We start from the raw sequence: 27,932 nt of genomic DNA on the forward strand, positions 1-27,932 counted from the left end.
GTTGGCCAGTTTCTGATTTTATGATACTGTGTTGCTAGTGGAACTGTTTTTGTTTTTGGTTTTTTTTCCTTTTCTTTTCTTTTTTTTTTTTCCCTGCCCGGCCTTTGAAGTTTGTCAGCCTGGCGGGGTGGTGGGAAAGGTGACGGCGGTGCAGCTCGGTGGGGAAGGTAGCCCGGGCTGGGGCAGCCTCTCTGCAGCCAGGCTGAAATACTGTGGGAAACTGCTGCCGGCGCAGGGTACCTGCTCCCCATTGCCCTTCCTTTGCCTGCCTTTTCCTTTCTTTTCCCCTTAAAATCATCCTTTCAAAATTCCACTGCCACATAACTGTATTTTAATACGTCGTTGCCCGCACTAATAAAAATCATCACGCGCTTCTGCTGACAATAATCTCCTGTACAGCCAGGAGCCGTATTTAACAAACATTGGCTAGTGTATGCCCAGTGTTTTCGTCTCAAAAGTGTTTGTATTTATTATTGTTTGCTTAATCAAAAGATCTGCCATCCCGGATAGCTTGAGATCATTACGTCAGAAATGATCTCTCGCTCTGTTGTGCTCCTTTTTACGGCGGAGAAATTCTCAGGCTCATTAAAAAGTTTCTGTAAGTCTCTCGGGGTTCAGTGTGGAGACGGCTTTCTCAGACCTCAGCAGGTATCTCAAAATATTTAGCATCCAGCTTTGTTCTGGCATAGCAAGTCAGAATCATCCAGAAATCCCCAAGCATACGTTTCACTGGGAAACGCTTCTCCCCCAAAATTCAGGGCAGGTCTTGCTTTTCTCAACCTACTGAATTTATTCATCTTCATTTGTAAGTACTTTGGGTTGGGGTTTTTTTTGGGGGGGTAGTGGGGGAGAGCTGTTTGTTCGTGCGTTTGTTTTTTCCTTGTGCGGGTTTTTTTGTTGTTGTTGGTTTTCCTGAGCAAGTATCGTTGCAGCATTATCTCCTGTAAGTTAAAGGGACTTTTAAAGTTGGAAGTTGGCTGCAGGAGGCGCAGAATCAGCCCTTTGCTCTTGAGGGATTTGTCCTTTTGTGCTGGGGGTTGCCTGGTTTCCTAAGGCCCAGCTTTAGCTCTAGATGCTCTCGGGTTTATTTTTTTCCCAGGCGGAGGTGTCCACGTGAAATACAGAGTGCAGAGCACAAATCTTCCACCTACATTTTAAACTCACACGCGTCCAAATTCACTCTGCAGTTTGGGGCTTGAGCTTTGAATTCTTTCCGCTGTAAGGACTTTCACCTATAAAATTAATAATACTTTTTTTTTTTTTTAAAAAAAAAAAAAAAAGGCGACCAAAAAAAAAAACCAAACCCAAAAACCCTCCCTGAAGTTTGAGTAGAGGAAATTTCATCCACCTGCAGAGCTTTATTAGGTGTCTGCACAGGAGTGGGACTGGTGTGAGAACTCATGTGCACAGGATGAAATTGTTCTTTAAACCACGGGCTGCCTTCGGGGTAATGAAAAGCAGCTGAAGAGGAGAAGAGGGGTCCCTCGCCCCCCGGGAGGCAGGAGCGGAGCCGGGTGCTGCCCACGGGGGACGGGAGGGATCCCCGCCAGCGTTTTGACGGGGCTTTTTCACCTCGGCGGCGAGGGCAGAGCAGCATCGGGGCGCACCGGGCGCAGCCCTGACAAAGGGGATGTCCGCAGTGAAAACACAAATCTTCCCGCTTCAAAAATAGCACTTTGCTCTCGAAGGGGCCTTCCGTAATTGTAGTTCAAGGAGTTTATCCAGCATCTGGTGAATCATCGTTATTAAATTCTGTTATTAGCCCTATAGGTTGGATTTCTTTTTTTTTTTTTTTTTTTTTTTTCCCCCCCTGAAATCCGGGAGAGCAGCAGTCGTGCCTCCCGGGAGACACAGTGCACAAATAACTCGTCCCTCAAGGACAACCTCGTGGAAAAGGTCTTGTGCAGTGTGTTTAGTAACCACCCCCCCCACCCCCCCCCTTTTTTTTTTTTTTTTCAGAAAGAATAATGCTGAATTACTCAATTGCTTTCTAATGAATAAAACAAACCAAATTGATGTAACGTGCATATTTAAACCCATTCAGTGAAGTACTGACGTGAAGAAAATAATCAAATGTATGCCTTAAAAAAAATGAAGAAAAAAAAAAAGCCAAGTTCTGCACCCCTTTATTTTACTGACTTTTCAAGTCTAAATTGCAGAAGTGCCTGATGGCATTATGAAGCTAAACTGACAAATCAGAGGGGAAAAAAAAAGTTGCTTGCCCAGCCCATGGTGGTTAGTGCACCTGTCAGCACGGGGGAGAGGGGTGTGTGGGGCCACGGGTGCCTTTAAAGTGCAGGTTTGCTTTTTGCAGTGCCTCATTCTTGCAGTCAAAGTGATTAACAGGCTTTCAAAAATTTTAGGCAGCTTGGAGGGGGGGGGGGAAAAAAACAAACAACAAAACCAAACTAATGCAAATACAGGGAGAGGGGTAGTACTCTCTGATACCTGCTGCATGAGGTCCCCCGAGCAAATAAAAGCGCAGATAAAGGTGTTTATTTGAATTACACGCAAGGAGAGCCCGTAGTTTTCAAAGGATTTGTGTGATGAGCAGCAGAGAGCATTCATCTGGGTGAGAATCCCAGCTAGGTGAGGCTAAAACTGCTTTAATACAACTGCTGCCAAGCGCCGGTGTGTTTTTCCCTGCGGATCCCGGAGCCTCCCGGATGCCGCCGTCCCGAGGAGATGCTCGGGTACCAGCCCAGGAGCCCACCGTTGCCTTCCCTCCCAGGGCTTACCTATTTTTTTCCTCTTCTGCTTTTTACCTAAATGCCTTGTTACTGCGCTCTCTGCTTCTCACAGTCTTTAATTTGGTTGTTGGGAACAAGAATTCAGAAATATTCCAGTTCAAGCTGCTCTTCAACGTTGCTCTGCCCCTGCGTAAAATAGGCAGGATATAAGAGTTGAAGAAGAAATGATTAAGCTATCAGTGTCTTTTAAGTGGTGGTTGGTTGAGGTGCTTAGACAATTACACATTTTGAGTTACGGAACGATTTGAATTCCTGTGATTTCTGAACACCTGATACGTTATCGCCTCTCTCACATCCCCTCCAGCTCCGCGGCGCTTGCAGAAATCCATCCTCAGGCTTGCGGTGGCTCTTGGACTCGAGATTTTGTCAGAATTAACGCTATTTCCAGCATGAAAAAAAAAAGACTCCTCAGCTGTGGCAGAGGGGAGGGAGCGGGGGGGATGCAACCAGAAAACCAAATGTATTCCTTGCCGCTTTAAGCCCTGCCGGTGCTTGGAGCGGGCCGGCACGGCACGGTTGGGCGCCCGAGCCCGTTAGGAGCCGGCCCTGCGCTCCCGGTGCCGGGGCTGTGGGAAGTTGGGCAGGATGAACGTGGCTCAGCCATCCCCCCCCGTTACGTCTGCAGCACGTCCCTGTGTGCGGTTTGGGAACGGGGACAGCTGCGAGGCTCCGCGTGGTGGCAGCTGCCAGGATGCAAAACTGATTTTTTTTTTTTTTTTTTTTTTAATTTTTTTTTGTGCCTTCGAACACCTGAAAAAGGGACGAGGTAGCGCCAAAAACTGGAATAAGGTAACAAAAGGTGATGGGCGAGCGATCCCGCTTCCCAGCGTAACAAAACACAGCCCTTGCCTGACGGGGGTGGCCAGGAGCCCACGCACGGGCCCACCACCCCTCGCAGGGCGTGCAGGGGAGTTTCTGGGGTGCGGGGGCCGGGACCCCCTGGCTGCTCCTGGGCAAGGTTCCTCAACGTGTAATACCACTTTTTTTTTTTTTTTTTTTTTTTCCCCCCACTGTTTGAGAGCTCTAACTCATAAATAAAAAACATCTCCAGGATAAAAACTTGCTGGTCGTTGTCTTTATCAGGAGAAGAGCAACAAATGGTGGGGCTGGTTTTTTGTTTGGCTTCCTCGATTAGTGTTTGACCAAGGGTTCATCATTTCAGAAGTGAAATACATGGTGTTTTCAGCGGTTCCTTAGAATACAAAGCTTCTGGGCTAATCTTCTTCAGGCAGAGTTTGGATGCAAGGTGGCTAGTCCCAGTTCAGCCCCAGGTCCTGGTGGCCAGTAACAACCATCTGTTGGGATGATTTTTTTTTTTTTCTTTTCTGTCTCCTTTTTCTCTCCCCAGCCCGCCCTTTCTCTACACCAGTGACACATGTATTAGAGGAGGGGGCCGCTTCTGATCAGAAAGGCGGTGGAGGTGGCCACTGCTCAGCATCTTTGTGACTACAGAGAATTCATATTCAGTACAGTCCTAGGAACTGTAGGATAATAGTCTGCTTCAGTGTCGTGAAGAAATAAATATCTCCCCCTCCCCATTCCCGGGGAACAGCATCTCCCCTGGTTAACGAATCTGCGAGCGCCGTGCCAGCACACATCTGTCTCGTGAAGAAGGGCTGTTGATTCTGCCAAAGCCAAGAGAGGGCACCTTGTAGGGGAAAATAAAATTACACATGTATAGACAGCTCTGTACTGATCACTTCTGGCAGAAGCCTGTTTCTGATAATCCCCCTCGCTGCCTGAGCCACACACACAGATCTGTGGAAGCCGGAATACGAAATAAGTTCTGCTGCTCCGATTGCATGCAGAGATCTGCCACAGTTTTGAGGTTGCAATTGTAGATCTTCAAAAGATCTCGACTGAGGTCTTTAATTTGGTATGCTATTAACTCATAGGATGGTAATTTGCTTTCAGTGTCTTGGTGTCTTATTTATAGCCTGAACTATTTTTCATGGCAACTTTTACTGTGCTAGGGAGGGGGGGATTAAAAAAAAAAAAACAAACCAAGGGACGAAAGATCTAGTACATAAACTCATGCCATGTTAATCCATCCTTTTTGTGTCCTCTATTTGATCTGGGAGGAAATCACGGCATTTTCAGTTTCATGGGACAGAGCCCTCAATGCAGGGGGAATAGCCAGTGCCTGCCCCTGTACGGCGCTGGGGGGACGTGTGGTCCCTGCGAGCCCCAGCCTGGCTCCAGCACCATAACAGCCACAGCCTTTTTTTTTCTTTTTTTTTTTTTTTGTTTACAAGCAGATTATAAATGCTTTCAAAGCACGACTGTTCTCTAATGAAAAATATTTTGGGGAAGTTCAGAAAGTTTACTGCGGAAAGAGCCGACCGTGACAACTGGGCTGCTGGCTCAGTCCTCACGTTTCTGAATCGCCTTGAATGGGTGTTTAAATATTACCCACATGTAACATCTTGGTGTCCAGCCTGATGTCCTGGTCACCCGGTGTAGTTTTACTAAGGTATTGGGTACTTAGTCGAGCTGTCATGTGCAGAAAAAAGGCGCCTTTTTGTTGTTTTTTTTTTAATCTCCAGTAAGACGTAGACCAGATTCTCATAAGCACGTACACGCATGCAGTGGCTTCATTGGAAATATTCATGTGCTTAAATCTCTGCATACTAAGGCTCCCAGCTGGAGGAGATCCCAGGGCTCTTACTTGAAAAAAAAAAAAAAAAGAATTGTAAACACAGACTCATGTGTGTGCTGGTGGGTTTGCAGTCCCGAGCACGCAGGTGGGAGGTTTGAAAACGTCCCTCTTCGGTGCTTCCTTCGAGTCGGTTGGAAGGTTGAAGGGTTTTGGTTGAAGGGTTTGGTTGAAGGATTTTGGTTGAAGAGTTTGGTTGCAGTATTTTGGTTGAAGGATTTTGGTTGAAGGGTTTGGTTGAAGGGTTTTGGTTGAAGGGTTTTGGTTGAAGGATTTTGGTTGAAGGGTTTTGATTGAAGGGTTTGGTTGAAGGATTTTGGTTGAAGGGTTTGGTTGAAGGGTTTGGTTGAAGGGTTTTGGTTGAAGGGTTTTGGTTGAAGGATTTTGGTTGCAGGTTGAAGGGTTCGATTCCCTTCCCTTTGGCCATTAACCCTTTGGGAAGTGCTGGTGGTGGCCTGTGCCGATGCCTGCTGTGGTTAATAAAAGCCCTCAAAGGCAGCAGGCGTTACGGGGGCTACCTGTGCTGGTGGGAGTTTGGCTTCTGAACGCCCGGGGCAGGGGGTTTTAAGCCTTTAACTCCACCTCAGCAGGCAGGGGCTCAGTCCTGCGGGTTGCCCTCCTTGGGGCACAATCCTGAAACAGCCCTGCCCCTCCGGGTGCTGAGACTGGCAGAGGCTCTTACCAAGAGCTGGGGGACTTCTGAGCCCTGCCCGGTAACGGGAGGCACCTCCTTCCCTTTTCCCAGACATCCGAGGCCTGCTAGTGGTAACGTAAAGATTGTTTTTTACAGATGAGCCATGAGAGAAATCCTTGAGTTATTCTTACACTCTCATTCTGCAACCATGGCATTGTTCAGCTTGGTTTTTCAAATGGAGCCAACAGTTGTACCCCTGCAACAACTGCAGCTCCCAGGCTTTGCCCACTCCTCTCTGTGTTTCAGCAAAACACCTTACACCCCAGGGGAGGCTTGAAAGATTTATTCCGGTGCTGATGCCCCAGCAGAGATGTCCTTGGGTCTGATGACGCCCATTTGCTAATAGGTGGGGAGTAATTGGTTCTCTCAGTAGCTCCTTTCCACTTGCGGTAGAGATGCTGCTTTTTTTTTTTTTTTTTTTGGAAATATTGCTGCGTCAGAGTCCAAAGTCTGGTTCATAACCGTATTTACTTTGAGATACTGATTACGACAGCTAATGACTCCTTCATTAGAGTAGGAATACCTTTGGCTTGGCCTGTGGCTCTCCGCTAACAAGCTAATCTTTCAGTGCTGCTGCCAGCCCTGTATTCGAATGCCTCTTGCAGTTTTGACTTAGGATAGTCATATTTGCGTAAAAGCGTTCCCATTTTTTTTTAAAATTGCATTTCGTACCTATCTTGTTTATCAGCTCCAGCGAGTGCAGAGGCTTTTCAGACACTCTTTTCGTGGTGAGAGCGGGCATCGGGAGATAACAGTGTCGCAAACTGGCAGATGCTTTATCCTGGAGCTCGTGATGGGGTGCACAAGCCATCGTTCTTCCCTTGCAATAATTATGGTGTTAAGAGGCATTTGTGTTGTGTGCTCTCTTTCAGCTTGCACCGTGTTTGGTTCCTGTTATGCAAATACCGCTTTAAACTTAGAAATGCCAATTTGCATTAATATTTTGGTTTCATATAGCTAGCTATTGCACTGCAAAAAAACAAGTGCATTTTAATGAGCATTTGGCAGAATGTTAAAAAAAGATATGGTCCTCATTAAATTCTATTCTATGAAATGCAGTAGTTTGTTGCCAAAAATCATTAGGATAAAATATAATGCAAGTTAAGGCCGCAAGTAGAGCCCTCATCAAAGAGTGCTGCGGCACCGTGGAGCTGCAGAGCCGCGCTGGCGTTTGCTGCATCATGCAAACTTCTCTCCCTAAATGAATCCGGGGCCCGTCGCTGCTCAGTTATTAAATTCCCCTCTCTATGGATTTTTCTCTTATTTTCTTCCCGCTTTGCGAAACGGGAGTACTGGTCATCTCCCAGCGTTTCTCCAAGGACCTCCCCGTCCCTTGGCCTAGCCAGGTCTAACCTCCCTGCTTTAAGCCAGGCCCTGCTGGGCTCTGATTGCTTTAGCTGATCTTTGCAAAGACACACACACCAAACGCAAAAGCGCTGTTTCAGTCCCTAAAGCTGAATTTTGCAGGCGACTTCTCACGAGGCGCGGGTTTGCTTCGGCACCCTCGAAGCAGAGCCGGGCATGGATCGAGGGATTCGGGACAGGCCCGGGAGACTCTTCTGGGCACGGGGGAGCTCTTGGGGGGAAAGTTTCCTGTAGTCGGTCAAAACGAAGCGTGGGTGTGTGCGTCCCGCTACGCGCACCCATGGGTGCCCTCCCTGCGCCCAGCACCCCGCGCCAGGCGGCTGCGTGCTCGCGGGATTTTTCCACCCCTTGATCATTTATCCCCCTCTAGGAAAACACCTTCACCCCGCGGAAGGAGGAATGCGAGCTGGGAAAGTTCGCCCTCCTCTGACACTTTTTTTTCTCTTTAAAAAATGTTTTGGCCTATTAATATTGGAAACGCTTCCAAGGGTGATACTTGAGAAGCTGCTTTTCTGTGAGCTGGCTGAAGGAGGGCTAGGACAGGGTTAAATGAATTCTTTTCTTCATTACTCAGAAGTGATATAGACTTTTCTTTGACTAATGTAGCTTAATTAGTGGTCAATTAAAACTGAACATTGTTGAATTGAAGTTCTTTGATCAAAATCCTTGGCATGGTCTCCCTTTCTTTAACTAGCCACCATCTTGAATTCATTTGGAATCAGTAGTGTAAACAAGTTTAAAACTGGTTCTTTTATAAGAAGTCAGCAGGCTTGTATAGCTGTGGTTTCTTTCTTTTCCTTTTTTTTTTTTTTTTTTTTTTTTTAACTTCTGTAGGCGGCAATTCAAAGCAGTGTTAAATGAAAACAGTGCTACACCCTGAAAAGTGCATTTAAAAAAAAAAAAAAAAAAGTTGCATTAATTAATCAGGATTCAGTGGTTCCTCCTTGTTCCATTTCTTGTCATAATCTGTATTTCCTCTCTGGTGAATAATTTTGTTATTATCTGAAATATATCTTATTTCATAATTGGGCAGCAGTTGTTCGGAGCGTGTTCAGGGACTCCACAGTCGACAAGCAAGCGAAACCAGAATTGGTGGAGAGAGGAGTGTGTTTTAAAACCAGCACAGGGCCTTAGGTTTAATTAGAAAAGTGCAGCTTTAACTTCTGGTGGTGTTGAGCAGCAATAACTTAAGAAAAGACTTGATGCATCCTTGGTGAATTTTGCTTGAGGGGTTATTTTAAGAATGACATCTGAGAAGGTTTCTGGTAAGTGAATGTTACTCTCAAGAAGGGCACGGTTCAGACCATGGTCGTAATGTGTCCTCTCAGAATCTTTTGGGTCACATTTTTGTTGTTTAGCTAATAGTTCGGTCATCTCAGCAGTAAGCTTGAACCAGAGATAAAGATGAAAATGCTCAGTCAGTGCTAAAAGCTTTGTGAAAAGTCACTGTTTAACGCCCAGCTTTAGGAAAAGCTCCGTGGAGCTAGGACTTGCCTGTCAGTGCTGACAGTGAATGAAGTCCATTTTTGAACAAGGTTGAGTTTTTGATCCGCTGAGTTCTCTTTATAATACTGGTGAAGCAGGCCAAGATTTTCAAAATACGTGTATTTATCACTGGCTTTCCTCTAAATGCAGTTAAGCTGCAGTATGCATATTCTCATAATACCTTATTAGTATTACTTCGCAGCTGAACCGAATGAAGACTGTATTTTGGGATTTTTTGGTATTTTTTTTCTTTTTAAAGTTTTCCAGTTGTTGAGTAGGGTTTCCTCTCTGTGCCCTTGCTGGTTCCATCCCGGTGCTCTTGGGGCTGTCCCAAGTCAACTGGAACCCATCGGTTTGAATCGCAGCCCCAGATTTTGGTGTGTTTGAGTATGTGACACTTTTCACGCTTAGAAGACTCGATTCTGCAGGCTGTGCCTGGGCTGTTTTGTGTGCCTAATTTGTGTGCACAATTAACGGTGATTGCATAGCCCGGCTGTGTACAAAGGATTACGGAGCAGCAGCGCGGCGGAGTCGCGGGCACAAGTGCTTCATTTACATGCAGTCATGGTAATGGGGAAAACACAACTCGGAGCGTGTTTGAAAATCAGACCCCGAGAGTACCCTTCATTCAAAGTGCTTTTTAAACACTAGCAAACTAAACTTCTCAAATACAGCTGCGTGCAGCTCGGGCTATGAACCAGTGGAGCTTTAGAGCAGAATTTTTTATTTTTTTTTTTTCTGATTTGAATCTGCCCATCTTCGCATGACAGAGTTTGAGTTTGAGTCAGATTCAGCCAAGCCCAAATCTGCATGTCAACCTTCTGCATTCCCCACGTCCGCTTTTAAACCGGGCACATTCACACCTTCCTGATAGTCTCAGTATTAATCAAGTTAGCTCAAAACCGCTCCCCCTCCCTGGCACGAGGTGCTCGCAGGCTGCTTTTCAAGTGTGGTTCCTCCCCAAGAAATGAGGTTCAAGGGGTTCAAACTTCTGATGCATTTATTTAAGCCTGGCACTGCTGCGTGGACTTGGGCAGAGCGTAAATCTTTGCAGCTGGGCGGGAGCCGGTCTCCCAACATCCCCTTCCCACCCTAATGCATTTACCTCGTCTTTTCGATCAAAATATTTGAGAACGTAAATCCCCCGCTGGAAATCATAATAGAGAAGTTTAAACAAATGACTTGCATATTTCCTAACTGCTTCTGCCTTGCTCTGGGCTTTAATTGTAGGAGGGACTAGGAGGAAATTGCTCTGCGGCGATGACATGAACAGATTTCTTTCTTTCTTTGAATGATGGCATTTTCAACTTTTAATCCCTTTCATCAGAAACTGGGTGAAAATCATAGTCCTAAACAATAATTAAAATAAAATTTCCATCTCTTGACAGAGAGAGAAATTGTTTATAGTAAATGTGCCTTTCAGCCTTCCCTCATGCCTTCTCCCAAAAGGGCTGATTAGGATGTAATAATTGGGGATGATAGCAGGAGGAAGACGACAATTCCATTTAATTAAAGATAATTTATTTTACTTTAACTTGGTGATGTCCCACATGAATAAGAGTAGATTTAGCAGATAGATTTATTAATGGGTACTGACATCTCTGCTGACATAAAAAGCAAACATTTTCTTTCCTCATTGTTTTTATTGTGTCTCGGCACCTGAAACGGCTGTCACCCCACTTCCCGCCGTTCCCGGAGATGAAGCCGTTTCCGCAGAGGGCACGGCTGGTGATTCATTACCCGAGATGGCTCTGGGGCGCTGGGTTCAGCTCAGGACCCCCGTCTTCCTACAGACCAAACCCTCAGGAAGGCAGAACGCGGTCCGGGCTCCTGGCTGCTCGTGGCTGCAACCGTCCTTTCCGCTTGAGTTGGTTGAGAATCCAGTTACTCCAGAGTTCCCCAGTTCACGCAGAGAACTGGGTGAAATCCCGACTTCTTGGGGGACAGGCAGGGAGTGGCACCCAACGGCAGGTCTGGTGTCCTAACTGCTAGTAGAGGAGCCTGTAGCTGATCTCCTGGAGATGCTCCATCAGCCCTAAGCCTCAACGGTGGGATCTCCATCCCATCACCGCTCTCCAGTGAAGCACATTTGCCTTCGGGTTGTCCCAGTCCTTCCCAGTGCACCCAGTTCAGCCTGTGCCCACTTGGGTCCCCTCTCTCTCTGCTGATGAACACGACGACCCTGCGACCGGCTCCGTGGATTGACACCCACCGTGAGGGTGCACCGTTGGGTGCACAACCCACCGCGCCCAGGAGCCTGTGGCGGGACTTCAGGCAAACGGATAAGGGCTAATTAATGATTGTATATGCTTTAAATGATTTGATCCCACTGTGCTAGGTAGATAATGACCAGAAACATCGGAAGATGGCAAAATTAAGGCTCTTTTTCTTGCGGAGAGATTTGAGAGGAAAATATGGGCAGATGTCTGATACATTCACTATCTCTGCATGTATTTGTAAACAGAGCGTAGAAAATTTAAAAAAAAAAAAGAAAAAACAAACCAACACCACAAAATGGTTCTCAAAAATGCAGTGGAGAAAAGGAAGTTAGAAAGCAGGGAAAATGCGTGAGAGAGTCTTTTTTCTCCATCTCTTTTGGGAACTCCTTGCCTAAATCCAGAAATGCTTAAACCCACGCTATCTTACGTGAAACGTGAGTAAGAATTCACGTATGGAAACTGCCCCTGGAACTCGGCCAAGTGGCACCTTTGTTCTTTTCATCATCACTTTTATTTCTATTTTCCCACTCCTTTTCCTCTGCTCCCTCTTTATTGCTTTTTGGAGGTCTGGTTCTGCCTTGCCGAGCATCTGCAGCCGTTGGAATCCCGGTCCCTGCAGGACATCGGCTTAATTTTTTAATTTTGTCCCATCTCTGTGGTCACACCCCTGGTTCTTTGTCCTTTCTTCCTACCCACTCCCTCTCGGTTTTGCTCTTTTGCTTCTCCTCCTGGCCGTGCCTCCTGCTCCTCCCCTGCGTCCTTTCCTTTCCTTTCCCGTGAGGCCGATCCAGCGCTCACCGTGAGGGTTGCGTGTTGGTTTACCCAAGCCGGGTAAGTTGGCCAACTCTTTCCCTCTGCTCTTGAGTCACCCACTCCTCATCGGTTTTCATGGAGTCGGCATCTCCAAAATCTCTCATCTTCTCTTTCCTCTTCTGTGCTGGACTGTCTTCCCATCCCATTCTCCGATGCCCGCAGGCTCGAGTCTCAGAACTGGTTGTGGGTTCTCCAAGCCTCTCCCGCTCTCATCCCTGGGACCTGGTGGCTTCAAAAAAAAACCCAAAAAAGCAACAGCAACAACAAAAAACCCCACCCAGATGGCAAAGCCATGGCCAGCTGCGTGTCGCTCAGCTGTGCCCAAGGTTTTGTGTCTGACGCTGCCCTTTGCTTCTGCCCATCTTGGCTGGTCTCGCTGCTGGGGAGATCCCGGGCATCCCCCTTTGCCTTGTCCCTCTGTAACATACTCTTAAAACCACTGAGGTCTTTTTGCTGTGCCCATCGCTACTTCGTTATTAAATTTCCTTCTCTATGGATTTTTCCCGTATTTTCTCTCTGCTTTGCTTCCCTCTTTTCAGCCCTCATCCCTGGGGCTTCCTCTTGCCGTCTGTGGCCATTTCCCAGTCTCTCCTTAGCCACTCCTTCGTGCTCTCCTTTTCTTGTTCCTCTCGCTCTTCCTTTCCTGTCCTCTTGGAAACATTTGTGCTTTGGCGGGACTGTTTGGTGAGCGCTGCCTCCTGGTTGTCCGGGATCCCAGAAAAACGCGGTTGGGTTAGAGCAGAATCCACCTGCAGTTCCCAGCCCGGTGGGGTTTGCTCCTGCACCGCTCTGGGAATGATCCGGGACAGCTGCCTGATAAAGACAAACAGCAGAAAGAAATTGGAGTCTGAATAGAAAATCTCCGGGTCTATTTATGTTATTGTTGCTTTTTTAGAGTGTGTGTTACTGCACAGGGATGACATAATGTTGTAATCTTTTTATTTTTTATTTTTTATTTTTTTTCTCTCATTTAGTTGACCCCTTTTTAACTTTGGGCGTTCACAAGATGCAGTATTCAGCAGTCCCATCTGGAAGACATTTTAACTGAACAGGATCTGCGGACTTAGAGGATCATATAGGGTGGGATAAGGGGGGGGGGGGGGAAAAAAAGAGAAGTCAGGCAGCTAATGTTTAGGGTATGCTGAGCGTGGGGCAGCTCTTTGTGCGAGCAGTGGTTCCTGGGGGGAGCGGAACAACCGGCACGCAGCAAATAAGGTGGTTTGGGCCCAATGTCAGCCTTTCCACCTCAAAACGAGCTGCGGTTTGTAAAGCTGGCACTTTGTAGTGGCTTTTGAGTCGACGTCAGGCTTTGCAAGTTCCTCCTCGATGGCATTCGTGCGAGGGAGAGGAAACCCGGGGCCTGGCGGGAGGGAACGGGGGTGTTTTTTGTAGGCGCTGGGCCGGCCCCGCACCAATCCCGCGCTTTGGGGAGCGCCTCGGCGCTGACGCCCCGGTGCAAAAACCTTCCCCGAGAGGACGTTCCGGTCCACGAGTCTCGCTCAGATTTGTTAATAAAACCGAGCAGCAGGAGAGGAGATGATCACGGGGCGAAGCCTGCAGCCCGGAGCCGGGGGGTGCGTGCCGCCGCAGCCCCGGCGTCGATGAAAGGCCGTGGTACGAGGAGGGGGGGACACACACCACGTGTGTGTGTGTGTGTGTGTGTGACCAGTCTCACACCTGCGCTCATTTTCCGCAGCACTAACGAACCTCCGTCATTAACCCCCGGCCCCCGCGGGCCCTGGCTGCCGTACAGGTGGTTACCCTGACTCTGTACACTTGTTTTTCACGGTGCACCGTGCACTTAACGGCTCAGCGGGACCTGCAATTTCATCCCCCTCCCGGGGCCGGGGGGTGGTTTGCATGTGCTTTTTCTGCGTCGGGGCTCATATGGTCTCAATTACCATTTGATGGCAACGCCAGGCCCGAGGCCTTTCGCGTGTTTGTCCTGTGAGAAAGATCTGGAAGAGCCGACATCTGGTTTTGATTGCTGCAATTGCAGGTTGATAGAATAAACGCAGGGTGAGGTGGGTGGGTTTTCCTTCCGGCCCCTTCCAGGCCGGGCTGGTAATGCGCTTCATCAGCGCCCGCCGCCCCCGCGCCCCGCTCCTCTTCCTCTTCCCCCCCTTCTCTCCTCCCTCCCCGCTCACCCACAGCAACATGTGGCTGAAATTAGGGACCCGCGGTTTGAAAAGTGCCCTTCTGCTGGAAACCTGGAACAGGTCAGCCCGTGGAAAGGGGGGCTGGGGGGGGGCTGCTCCTCGCGCGTATTAAAACGCGGAATTACGATTTTTTACCTAAAAAGCTGGGGAAATCCATCCCTAGCCTGGCGGAGCGGTCGCTGCTCTGATGGCAGAGTGGGAGGAGTGAGGAGAGCAGCTGAGTGTGTCCCTTGAATGGGTGTAAAGGAAGAAATCATAATTTATTTATTTTTTTATATTTGATTTTTTTAATGCCCTCTGCGTGCCCTGGCTGGGGACCGTGCTGCTGCCCCGGGCGGTGCCACCCTGGTCCCACACCCATCTGCCATGAGGTTTCTTCCTCCTGACAGCTCTGATGGCCGCGACGCTTTGCCATTTGGAAATGCACTTCTAATTTAATAAACGTTCTCGTTGAGATCTTAATTTTAAAGGAGTTTCAGTCTATATTTTAAAGTCCCCGCACTGCTGATTGATGGGTTTATTCTCATCATAAATATTTCCTTATAGCAGGTACCTATTGAAGTGGATTGTTCCCTATGTGGAAATTAGCTGCTCTCAAACCACACTTGTGTTTTACAGCTTATGCTTTGCGTTTGTGCCACGCGTGCCAGGTAATAGATTTATTTTTTTTTTTTTCTGAATTTCACGTTGCCTGTGAAGGCCAGGATGGGGCTGCCTCTAGCCTGCCCCACACAGAGCATCCTGTGAGCAGGAAAATGGAGACACGCTTTAATCTGAAGGGAAATTTGGAAATCTTCCAGCCACTGTGTGGCCAGTGCCTGAGAGTGGAGGAGATGTGGAGGGAATTAAGGGCCAAGACGGAAAGGGGGAAAGAAAATCCCCACCGGTGATGTCTGCGAGGGCCGGGCCGCAGCCCTGAGCCATGGAGCTGGGGTTTCTCACCAGCACCAACCAGTGCACCTCCAGCATGCTCGATAGCTAAATATTCTGACTTAATACTAGATGGTTTTAAGGCCATTTAGCCTTTATTGGGTGGATTCTGGATGCTCAAGGCTTGAGCACGGAGAGGCCACGCGTGGTCCGTCCATCCCGGGGGCTCGGCAGCTCCGCAGAGCAAGTCTCCCGAATCCTGAAAAACAAAAGTTGTTGGGAACGTGCTCCGAGGACAGCGAGCTTTCCGGAAGAATTGAAGAAGAAAAGGTGTTTGGAACTTGCAGGCAGGCTCCCAAAAACGGCAACAATGTGATAATTTTTTCATCATGTCATATTACAGAATGGCGTGTTTTTCCCAGATCATTATTCATCATCTCTTCAAACCTCCCAGCATGAGTCAGAGTGATTTTCTAAATTCAGGCTCTCTTTTAAGAATATTAACATCTTTAAATCTATAATATATTTTCTGTCAAATCAGAAAATCACTTGTACACCTCCATGGTTTACTCTTTTGCCTTTTTGGAGACAGCATATTACCGTTTTTTCCAGTGTCATAAATTTAACCTGTTTTACTTTCACTATTCTGGATCGAGTTATTGGGTTGTTTTCTTTATCAACACTTACTCATGATAATTTATGTCTCTTTAAATGGGGTTATCGGGGCAGTTCCATCTTCGTAAAATTATCTGGCAAGCATTTTTGGACAGATTATTAATGTGATTAAGTAATACGCTTCTTGCTTTTTTAAAACATTGCTTTGTGGAAGAATGACAAAAAAGACAGGGGCCAGTCAGAATATTGTTCATCCAGTTAATCATCTCCTACGCTCTCTTTATCGCCTGTTGAAAGTACTGCAGTCCCGATGATACAGAGGGAAACAAATCTGGAGACTTCTGCACATTTTAACATGGGAGGAATTTCCATGTGTGCTCCTAGCTAATGTCGTGATAACATAAGAATCCCACTGTGATAAAAATCTGAAAATAATGAATATTTATGTTGAAAGAGTGACACTTCTTCAGGAAATACATGGGGCTTTTTTTTTAAAAAAAAAAGCTACCTTATATCTCCTCAAGTTCTTCCTATGACTGAGCCTGTCACAGCAAAAGAAGTTAATTTGCTTCAGCCCAGTGACTTTCGCTGTGTCAAAACTCAGCTGTAAACCCAACAGAAGAATAAATCAAGTAGCTGTCTTGAGCGAGGAAGAGTTACACCCAGTTACATGACACTTTGTAAGCTGGCATGCCTTTTGGCTATTTTTCCCATCACTTCACAACCGCCAGCCTCCCTCCGCCCTCCCCTGTTCCTTCCTCCTCGAGCTTTGCTTTCCTTCCCCGCTCAACCTCCTCGAGCTTTGCTTTCCTTCCCTGCTCAACCTCTTCATGCTTCGCTTTCCTTCACCACTCAACCTCCTCGTGCTTTGCTTTTATTCCTTGCTCAACCTCCTCAAGCTTTGCTTTTATTCCCTGCTCAACCTCCAAGCTGACCCGCGTGCCCAGAGCCACCTGGGTGGGCGTTTCTAAAAACAGTAAAGAAAAATCCCCCAAGGTTTGACCCAGCTTGAGTTGCCGCCTCGTCCTGGCACGTGTCCTGTTGTAATGGGGAGGGGAGGTGGCAGCAGCAGGCGGGTGAGACCCGCAGGCATCCCCAGGCAGCTTCACTCGCCGTTTTCTGTAAATCCATCGAAGCATTGGCCGGACCCGGTTTGGTTATTTCCGAAGTTGTTCCCAGTGAGCCCCGTCAGCACGGGGGCTGTCACAGCTCAGACACCCGCCTTGGAGACTCTGACCCTGCAGCTTTACGGTTCAGTTTGACAACAAGCAACGAAACGAAGCAAACTCATAAATTAGGGAATAAGTCAGCAAGAGGCGCAAAATACATAGTCCTTTTCTTTACAGCACGTATGGGGAGCTGTTAGACCTTTGTAACTCACGCTCTGCAGGTACTGCAGAAAGCTGAGGTGCAAAGTCAGATTTCCGTCAGTGAGAGGGGGCACTTTCCGGGCCTCATTTTTGATGAGCTAGGCTGGATGACTGCAGGAATGTGGCAAAAACTGGCCTTTGGGTTGAGACCAGTGTACGTCACCGTGAGCAGGAGGGCTGCGTGGGAAAAGGGGGCCGAGAGGGGCCGAGAAGTGACCGTCCCTGTCCCAGGGCAGGTTTTTCTTCAGCTCTTTCCAGGGCCCATCTCATTTCTCCCAGGTAGCTGCACTTGCCACACCGTATATTCAAGCACTTTTTTTTTCCGTACCCGTCCATCTTTCAGTGTTAAATCTGGCGTTCAGCTCCCTTTTCTGAAAACCTCTGTAATTTCAGTCAGTTGTTGTGTGAAGCGTTTTTGAAGCTGGTGCAGGAGCAGCAGCGGGATGAGGCGGGGGCGGGAAGGGGGTTTGGGGGAGGCATCCCCTTGCCGTCCCACCGACCAGAGAGCAGAAGTTTGGACTGACTGCTGCTCCCCTTCATCCCGTCTCTCAGGATTTTCAAAAAGCCTCTCGCCCGTGTCCCCAACCTCCCTTTGCCTCTTTGCAAGACGCAGCGGGGCTGAGATCAAGGGGGATTTGCCCCCCAGCCCCAGGTTGAAGCTGTGGCTACCGTCCCCCGCCAGCTTGCTGTGGGCATGGCTCAGCACCCTGAAGGGAGAGCTGGTCTGAAAATGGCGGCACCGATGGTGCTGATCTCGGAGATGACGCTTTGGGCTCTCACAGCTGGTGCTTGCCCTGACCCGTGGGTGCAGGGCCCGATCCCGGGGTGGCGGGACCCCCCAGTCCCTCGCTGTCAGGACAGAGGCTGGGTCAGTGGTGCCTGTCACGGGGCAGCCCTGCCTCAAAATGGCAGCCGGCCCCAGAGCTGGGTTCGGCCGTTACTTGTTACGTATTTACACCTCGAATCCAGTTAAATGCAGATGTGTGAGGAGAAAAATAGCTCCTGCGACGGCATCAGGGCAGTTGGCAGCAACTTCCTCCCAGCCGGGGCCTCCTGGGTCGCTTTGGTTGGGTTCAGAGCTGTGCTCCCTCGCGTTGTGCCCGTCTGCACAATCTCTGCGCTTCCCTCGGCCTCGCTCCTGGCTGCCGCCGCACGGCCAGCGTTCCTCCTTTCCCTGGGTGCCCGACGCTGGGCACCCCAAACCCACGTTGCCCTCCCTGAGGCATAAGGCGCTGTGTTAAAAAACAAACGAAAAAAGGACTTTGGGTTGGATTTGTAGGGTTGGGCTTGGTGGCGGCTCTGTCTGGGCTGGTGACGTTGAAGCCATCGAGCTGCCGCGGCCGCCCGGCCCCGTCCTGCAGCTCCGGGTGTGCGGGGAAGCCCCTCAGCATCCCGCAGCCCCTCGGCTTTCCGCTCCCTGGTTTTTTTTTGGGTGGTGAGGTGGTTTTTGGGGGGCTGAGAGGAGCCCTTTGCTCGCCCTGCCCTGGCCGGGGCCGCCGGCAGAGGAGGGCCGGGCGCCTTTCCCAGCCCCGGCCGCGTTTCGCTGGTGGATTTCTCTTCCCTTTGGCTGTGACCTGCGAACGGCGGAGCAGGCGCTCTGCCAATTTTGTGATCTGCTGCCTGCTTCAAAATGGAGGCAGGAAGGTATCCATTTTCATCAAGGAGATGACAGTGCTTCAGTCTTCCTGACCATCTGGAGAGAGGCACCTCCAGCGCAGAAACAAAGCGCGGCGGAACAGAGCGAGTGGATAGGCAGAGGGAATAAATTGCGCTGTAAATAATAAATTACGCTTATCAGCCCGGACTGGTTGGGGGGGATTTTATTTTTGTTTGGTTGTTTGGTTGGTTTAGTTCGGTTTTTAAATGCTGTCTTGGTTGAACTAAAGGAAAGGAAGAAATACAACAGATATTTTCTAAAAGGCAAGTTGCAGAAAGCTCTGGTGTATTAGTAAACAAATATAAGCAAATGAGTTTCTTGGCACGCATAGTAAGTTTATTGCACGGACAAATGCAAAAAGTCCTAAGAAAGGAGGAGTTTTTTTCCCCTGATGTGTACACATGCTGTGTTGGTGGTCTTGTGTAGGTCCAGGTTTTTAATAGCCCTTTCAAGCTTCTCTGGAAGGAGCTTGATCCATGGGAATTTAATATCCCAAGATATGTTTGTAATTTTCAGCATTCCTCATAACGCTGTTTTTCAGAATTTCATTTTTCTTTAGTTTAGGAAATAAAAGGTTTTGACTTCCTCGCAGTGCTTTCAGTTTTGTTCTTAAGTGGGTAGAGTCCGTAACTCATTCATAGGAGAAAATCAGCATTGTTTCGTGTTCTTGTTTATTTTAAGCTCCGTAATGCTCCAGGAAGAACATGTGTACATCTGTTTGTTCATTCTATTTACAGAAATCCATAGTTTGACAAATACCTTGCAAATATCCTTGTTTAAAGCTGGAAAATGTCAGGCTGGAGTTTCTTTTGAAGCTTAAAATTTATTTTCCAGTCACACATAGAGTGAGGTTTTTGTGCTCTGTGAGAAGAATTATGTGGTGTTGTGAAGGGATTTATACTGAGCAAGGTAAAAACTCAATATTTCTTGCCTCCTTCCTGCTAAAGGCATACTAAATTAGTCTTTTTTCCCTAGGTTTATGCCCCGTCAGCAAGCACTGCCGACTACAATAGGGATTCACCAGGTTATCCATCCTCAAAACCAGCAGCCAGCACTTTTCCTAGCTCCTTCTTCATGCAAGGTAAGGTGCTGCTTTCAAAGGGCGATCTATTTTGCATACGTCTTCTGGGTTTGTATTTTAGTTTATGTGTAGTCGAGACACGCTGGAATATCATCTTGTGGTGTGTAACATTACCATTAAAATGAAGACCTGTACGTCTTCGTTTGACCATTATGTCTCTGAACATCTCGTTTGATCCTGCAGTGAAGCAGCGTAATGAATAACTTGCCAGCCTCTTATCACCTGAGGTTCTTGAAGTGTTGGGTTTTTTGTTTGTTGTTTTTTTTTTTTTCCAGCGTGTGTGTGTGTGTGTGTGCAGGGATATTATACATACGCTAAACGCACACAGATTTGTGCATGTGCTTTGTGCGTTGCTGGTTTACGTTAACGAGGAAGATTTCGCCTTGTGTAAAGTATGTGGTGCTACAAGGACGTCTGTTTGCGTGCCTAGGCAATTAGGGCAACCTTTTGAAAATGAAGCCATCTCTCATTTGAGGATGGGTTAATAGTTCTCACGCATTCACTGCTAACTATGTTATATTTCTCAGAATGAGTACGTGCAAGTAGAATGAAATTGGGTGTAAGGTAGTAAATAAAACTCTTAGAGTTTGGAAAGATCCACACGCCATTAGGGTACTCGTCTTTTGCCACATTTAGGGCAAAACAGCTCGCTTTTACACCCTTCTACATATACTCTGCTTTAGGCTAAGTAAAGGGTAAGTAAATCTGTTTAATTCAGCAGGACTGCTAGGCTAAAGTATTTGCAGGGCGAGGGATTAGATTTTAGATTTTAGATTTTTATTCTATATACGCTTTCTAATTCCCATAATTAGGGGGAAAAAAAAAAATAAACCACAAAACCCACAAAACTCAACCCAGTTTTGTGTCCCACCACCTGAAGATCAGGTGTCCCTGGGGATGGCTCAGCTCCGGGTGAGAGGACCCTCGTCTCCGTGTCTCTTTGTTGGAGGACGCTGGTGTCCGGGTCAGGCAGCTGCCGCGGGAGGAGGAGCAGCAGCAGGCAGGGACGTGGGCAAGAGTGGCCACCGGCCCCTCCTGCCCACTGGCCCTCCGCCGGCGCTGGCGGGTCCTCGCGGGAGGGGAGAGGCCATCGCTCAGAGCACTGGCCCCGTGGGTCACCTCCTGGGTGGGGGATCTGTGTCTGGACAAAAGGCAGGCCATGACTGGAAAGCCAACAAATACACCACCCCAAGAGCCAACCTGCTGTGAAACTCCCGTGGACTTACAAAGCTGGGGATTAATAGGGTTCTAACGATGCCAAATATTTACCCTTTGTAGCGCTTAGGCCGTTCTGTGGTTTTAAATGTTATCTTCTCGCAGATCCGTGTTGAAGCCATCAATCTGAGTTAAATGACTGTTCAAACAGCCACGGGAAGGTGATGCTAGAGGTGCTGCTGCTGCCAGGGTGTTTGAAGTGTATAAATAAGGCAGGGCTGTAGGTGAGACATCATAATTTTTTATTAGACCAACTCCTGCAGTTTGAAAAAAAAAAACCCACGTGCCTGTCCTTCAGGTCTGCTGATCGTTACAGAAAAGTTACTTTTTCTTCTTTTTTTTTTTTTTTGTGAACACATTGGCATTCTTCCAGGAGAAAATACACTTCACTGCGTTATTATGATTCCATTTCAGCATGTCTAGTTAAACTCAAAATATGCAACCAACTGTTTGACTTGATAAAATCTGGGGAGGTTTTTTTCTGACTCCCCAGTGCCTCGGTGGTGAACTAGCCTGAAGGATGAACGCAGAGGCCCAAGCTGTGAAACCCCTAAAAGGAGAAACCACACAAGCGGTGCTACTCTCTTTTTAAACAAACAAAAAGCAGCAATGAAAAAACTCCCGAAACTTTCTGGATGTGGAAACATTAAAAATTCAGGAATTATCTAATCATTTCCCAAGTTGGGGCATCTCCAGAGCTCGTTAGCCCACCCTTGTTCTGTGGCCTTCGGTGTGTGTTGTTTCAAGGTTCAGTTTTTTTGTCCCTGATGAAATTTGTTACAACAGGAGTTTGTGTCCTTGGGTTTGTGATACCAGAGCAGGAATAAGGCAGCAGGAACCTCCGGAGCCTGAGCGATGTGACTCTCACGAAGCATCGCGGGATGACGCGAGCGTTGTTGCTCCGTTCAGCTTCGTTTTTTTAAAATCAAAGTCCGTGGCTTTACGCCGAAGCGGCGCAGCCCTGTAGCCCCGTTGGGGACAGAGTTTGCCAGGGCCCGGAGCCGTTGGCCCCGTGGGCTCCGGTGGCCAGCGGCGTTTCCCTCCTGTGTTACAGATGGCCATCACAGCAGCGACCCGTGGAGCTCCTCCAGCGGGATGAACCAGCCCGGCTACGGGGGCATGTTGGGCAACTCTTCTCACATCCCCCAGTCCAGCAGCTACTGCAGCCTGCACCCACACGACCGCTTGGTAAGGCGCGGGCAGGGGGTGGGGGGCACGGCTGGCACCCCAGCGCGCCGGCCCGAGTCGTGCCGCTCAGAGCTCCGCCGCGAAACCGAGGAATCGCAGACGAAACCTTGCCTTAGGGATTTTCTCAGGGCTCTGCTGAGGGAAGTTTCTGGAGCAGAAGGGTGGCACGGGCTGGGCGAGGAGGTGGGGTGGCGACTGGGCCCTGCGGCGACTTCGCCCTCGATGCGCTGCCGGGTCCGCTGCAGGTCCCCAGCTCTGTGCAGAACCTCTCCTGGTGCAACTGGGAAGTGAAAAAAGGGGGAAAAAAACCCTGTCAGGGAGGCTGTGCCTTCAGCTGACAGCGTGAGGAGAGGGTTGAGCCCGGGTTTGCGCCCTCTGCTCGCCTCCGCGGCCGCCAGCCTGCCGGTGGGCCACACAGGCCTCTGCTTTTGGTGTTCATTTATGGCAGTCAGTGTCCTTTGCTGCTCAGAGTTTCTAGATAAGCATCTAGCATCGATTTTCTGCTTTAAAAAAGGGAGGTATTTTTATTTTCTCCGGTACATCCTGATCCCTAGCAGGAGGAAGTTGCTGGGACTGATTCCATCTATTGTATTGGAACGGAATAAAATGGGAATTAAATCTGATCTGAGTACAGCTTAGGGGATGTTCTCCTAATAGCAGGGCTGCATTGATTATGTAGAAATAACCACTGGCTTCCATCAGTTCCATTTTTGGTTTGGTTTTGTTTTTCAGTAAGGTGTAAAGAACAGACAGCTAAAGTGAAGTCATTTTTCTCCAAATGCGTGAAACATTACAAGTAATTTTTTTTTCTTCCGTGCCTATACTTTTCATTTGTGAAGACCATTAAACAGGAAGAGTAACGAGGAGCACTGGTTTTAAGGGAGGAAAGAGTCCGTTGCTGTAAAATCTCACAGAACCGTCTATTGGGGAATCGGAAGAATTAAAGTCACTCTTGCAAACTGGAAAGTAATTTGCAAAACAAATCTTTAAAGTCTCACATTTAACGAGGTTTAGCACACTGCTGTGTAAAATTAATAGGAAGTCAAAAGCAAAAGAAATTGCCTCAAAAACTGCTTAATCATGTCCTTATAAAAGGCATAATTAAGGCACTAAGCAAACTTAACGTTGCTGTGAAGTGACAAGCCTATATAATAAAAATGGAGCATAACTTTTAAAACCCAATTTAATCTAATTTGTTATCTACACTGGTGCTCATTCATCAGAGTTAGGTGCCTTTTCATGGTGTCAGCTCAGGGGAGAGGTAAGAGAGCCGAGTGCCTTCCTGGGGCCAGTCTACAACCATTTTTGCGTTTCAGCTTACCTTGATTCTGTATTTCTTGGATTTGTAACATGGAAGAAGGTTTTATGAAGAGCTAAAATATTTCTGCAATGTAAAATGTGTAGGGATGTTGCACCTAAACCCCCCAAAATGTTTCCAATTGTAGATGTAATTCTATTTCCCCTACATTTCAGAGATAGTGAGGACCACTGATAAATGTCAGTGATAGTGAGGACCTACAGTCCCAAGTCATAGGTGCTCATATTCATTTATTATGCATGTCTGGGCTGGCAGAGCCCGCTGTGGTTTAGGTAACGCTGGGACAGAAGGGAGAGGGGGATGCTTTAAATAGTCTCTGCATAATTTCTGCTGGAGGATCAGCGAGAGGTCAGCAGTTTGTGGTCAGCTTGTTGAGGAAAGTTTGAGTGATTTCAGTTCGGTTCCCTGCAAATGTCCTTAACTTCTCAGTGACCTGTAGAGAAAATGAACATAGCAAAAGAAAGGAAGAAAAGCTCTTTATTATTTTTACTTTCTCAGGCATATCAGTGATTTTCTAAATAGATGCGTTGAACACAGAGAACAGTTCTCCGCTCCGCTATTCACATCCCATGGTTTTCCTAAAATATTTGACAATTGTGGCTGTCTCCCCCGGAGAAATGAGAAAATCCCAAGCCGGATACGTGGCGTGGAACAGCCGTTGAGCCGGGGGGACGGAGTCCCTGGCGTTGGGACCACTGACCTCCGCAATGGCTGGCCGCTCGTTTCTCCATCACACGAGATGTTCTGCTAGGCCGGGCCTTTTTGGCCGGTTGGGTTTGGGTCCTGGAATGGCTTAAAATGAGTCAAAGCCTGAAAACGTTGCTTAGACCTCAGTCAGAGCTGATGGTCGTTTTTCCATGGATAAGAAAAACAGGTTTGGGCTGTGTTGTTTACATTCTTTGAGATAACTTTACAGTACTTGGCACTTAATTACGAGAAGTCCTGTAAAAGCAGTTAAGGAGTACAGCTGAAGGGAAGGATGTTTTCCAGCCAGCTTACTCTGAACCACTGAATGAAGCAGAGGGCATGGAGATGATCTGGGTCTCACTTAATGCCTTGATCCTGGGCCAGGTAGCACCACATGTCCCCAGGCCCTTGTGTTTCTCAGGAGGCTTTGTGTGAGAGTCTCCAAAACCTAGAGGTCTTGTGCAGGATCTCATCTCTGCTGAGATGGAGGTGAAAGCTGGGCCTGTTCTAGGACCTGTCTGCACACAGGGTCTTAGACCGATGGAGGAGACTATTCTAGAGTGACAAACAGCACTAATGTAAGCCAGGTTTAAAGGAACGCAAATTCAGCAAAACACTTGACTGCAGCAGCGTTGTGTCAGAGTAAGGTGGGTCTGGTTGAGCGTGGCCAGAGAAGGGCAACGGAGCTGGGGCAGGGTCTGGAGCACAGGTCTGCTGGGGAGCGGCTGGGGGAACTGCGGGGGTTCAGTCTGGAGAAGAGGAGGCTGAGGGGAGACCTCCTGGCCCTCTGCAACTCCCTGCCAGGAGGGGGCAGAGAGGGGGGATGAGTCTCTGGAGCCAAGGCCCCAGCGCCAGGCCCCGAGGGAACGGCCTCAAGCTGCCCAGGGCAGGGTCAGGCTGGCTCTGAGGAAGGATTTCTGTGCAGAAGGGGCTGTTGGGTGTTGGAATGGGCTGCCCAGGGCAGGGGGGAGTCCCCGGGATCCCTGGAGGGGTTGAAGAGTCGGGCTGAGCCAGCGCTGAGGGATCTGGGGGAGTTGGGAAGGGTCAGGGGGAGGGTCATGGTTGGGCTGGAGGAGCTGCAAGGGCTTTTCCGGCCCGGATGATTCTGGGATTCTGTGGTCGAGGCAGCGATGTAGCTCCCCAAGCCATCTGCGTGCTGCCCAGCCACTTGGCTCACGCTTGCTGGGAGGACTGGTATGTCTGTTGCCCCGAGGTGCTGGGGGGTGTCCAGGAGAAGGGCTCCCAGTGGTGCTGCCCTGTGGTGCTGGGGGGTGTCCTCAGGGCGCCTTTTGCGATACCAGCCTGGCGCCTTTTGTAGTCAGGTCTCAGTGTTAATGTCAGAAGCAGTATGGGGTTCCTAGCACTTCCTTTGGGAGGCTTCTCCTCCATCCAGGATCTGTCCCTGTCAAAAAAGCTTGCTCCATTTATCACCCAACCTTCCATAATTCCTTCTCATTACATCTCTATGGTACCATCAGCAGTGACAAACCATCCGCTGGGGGTATTTGTCCCTATCAGGTGGGTGGATGCTGCGTCTCCTCCAGAAAACGTTGAGTTAGGGGAGAAAAGCACGCTCCCCACGGAGCCTTAGGGCAGCATTCTGCTTTTCTCCGTGGGGTGAAGTACGTCAGCACTCAGGACTGGGGCAGTGTGAACATGCCCTGGATACTTATAATATTTCCTTATTTTTTTATCCTTTTTTTTGCCGCAGAGCTACCCATCCCACTCCTCAGCAGACATCAATTCCAGTCTTCCTCCGATGTCCACCTTCCACCGCAGTGGCACGAATCATTACAGCGCGTCCTCTTGCACACCCCCTGCCAACGGGACGGACAGTATCATGGGTGAGTCGGGGTTGGGTGCTGCGCCCTTGCCCTCCTGCCTCCCCTCCCGTCTGCTTCGGTGCACCGTGCTCGCGCCCGAGACCTGAAACGCGATGGCGTGCAGGACTAGCTGCTTAGTTCAGTGCGTGCAGGGAGGTAGCGAGGCTTTTGTGGAAATGACTACGTCATAGCTGGCCTTCACCCCCTTAGCTCGTGCATTTTCCGTCTTTTTTGTGAGTTAAACATGATTACAGCAAAGCGCTTTGCTTCAGACGCTGTACGGAAGACATGGCAGCAGCTGAGTGCCTGGTGCCGCTTGTTTTGAAGTTTGATTTTGTGGTTGTTTTGGTGATTGAAGCGCTTGGTGATGCTCCTCTATCGCGATGTTCATCCCCTTCGGTTCGTCGCCGGGTTCCCACATGGCGTGGGGGACACGGCGATGGCGCCTTGAGGGAGAGAGCTGCCCCCGACCCTGCCGTCAGTGACGCCGAAAATTAAGAGCATACCTCTGTCTACTTAAGTATTTGGCAAATGCCAGTTCATCCTTAAATACAGGAAATAAAAAAATATCGCTTTGCCTGTATCTCAAAGAGCAAACAATGCTAATTAAATAATTGGTAAATAGGGAACACATCGCTGGACACATGTTTCACATTACACACATGATTCTGTATTGAATGACTGCGAGCAGGACTAATGCAGTAAGAATGGAGGGTGGGTTCAAACATTAACACATGGGCATCATATTTTTCAGGGTCTCTGAACAAAGGAGAAACTAAATACAGTCTCTTCTTAATTTGTCACTGTCTGAGAAAAACAGATCCCATTTCAGGATAGCATTTGTGTGCTCAACCTCGTCATTCCGTGGAGAGTTCTGCCTTTACGGCGTATTGCTGCTTCCGTGCGCGTGGCATAGGCAGATCACTCTCTTTTTCCCTCAAAAGAAGGCTGATGGAGTCCCAGGTTAATTCAGCCACCTTCACGCCAGTTACGCAGCAGCCTCCCAGAGCACATTTAGGGATGTGAGATCTTGCGGAGGGACCTAAACAGGCAGGGGTCTCCTGCCCCCGTGCCTCCGGGAGCCACCCAGAAAAGTGCCTGAATTTCCCATGTAAAAAAAAAACCAAACCACACACCCAGCTTTTCATCTGGCTTCATCTCCTGAAAACCCCAGCGTGTGACTCAGAAGAGCAACAATGCAGACACGCAGATTATTTTTTTAGCGGCTGTAAATATTCAACAAGTAGTTGGGCTGTGTCTGAGCTGAGGGCTGCAAAAGTATTTCTTGGGTCTTGATGCGAGTCCTGTTCTCCTCCTAAACCAGTGAACCTCCCCTGAAGTCTGGGCACACGCTGTCTTTGCCCTGATTTTCCCGAGCAGGCCCAACTGGGAGCCGCTGCGCCTCCGTCCCAGTGACTGGGGACCCCGAGCAGGGCTGGGGCAGGTGAGCCCCGACGCCCGAGCAACAGGGAGAAAATCCTTCCAAGGGACTGCAGGATGGCATCGGCGGTGGTTGATTTTACACTGAGGGTTGGCTTTGTATTTCCAGAGTGTTGATGTTGAAGCGACCGGTTACTGAGCTCGAACAGACGCCGTACGAGTGGATCGTACCCGTCTGATGCCTGGATTAATCCCACTGGCTGCTTTCGCTTCTAGTGACGTGTTGTTTGTATGACATTATGCACTGTGACATGCAGCTTTTCCAGGAGAAACATCATGTGCGTTTCCCCTTGAGGCACTGGTTTCACAGTAATTTTATTACCAGAGCAGTCACATAATACTGCACTGTATATTTTACAAGAATGTTAAGCTTCCAGTTACAGGAGGGTGGTGAACTGTCGCACGGTATAAGAAAAATATGACTTTTATCCAGCAATGTCACTTCCTCATAATTTGGGAAGACCATCAGCTGTGAATACCGAGGTGGTGCAAGTTTTTCCACTCTTCTTAACATAGAAACATCACTT

General features: G+C 48.5%; 1 protein-coding gene across 26 annotated transcripts in view; it reads left to right on the plus strand.

Annotated features, from left to right (window-relative positions):
* Window positions 1–27,932, plus strand: part of TCF4 (transcription factor 4) — a 238,988-nt gene that overhangs the window by 174,734 nt on the left and 36,322 nt on the right. For all 26 annotated transcript variants that reach the window (XR_012635482.1, XR_012635483.1, XM_074931270.1 and 23 more), the window contains 3 exons: window positions 19,629–19,734; window positions 22,004–22,137; window positions 25,854–25,986. Coding sequence is in view for 24 of the 26 variants with exons in the window: in XM_074931270.1 (XP_074787371.1) it covers window positions 19,629–19,734; window positions 22,004–22,137; window positions 25,854–25,986 (373 nt within the window). In the remaining 2 variants the exon portion in view is untranslated. The remainder of the gene's footprint in view (window positions 1–19,628; window positions 19,735–22,003; window positions 22,138–25,853; window positions 25,987–27,932) is intronic.

Source organism: Athene noctua, chromosome Z (assembly GCF_965140245.1).
Source record: "Athene noctua chromosome Z, bAthNoc1.hap1.1, whole genome shotgun sequence".
Taxonomy (NCBI): domain Eukaryota; kingdom Metazoa; phylum Chordata; class Aves; order Strigiformes; family Strigidae; genus Athene; species Athene noctua.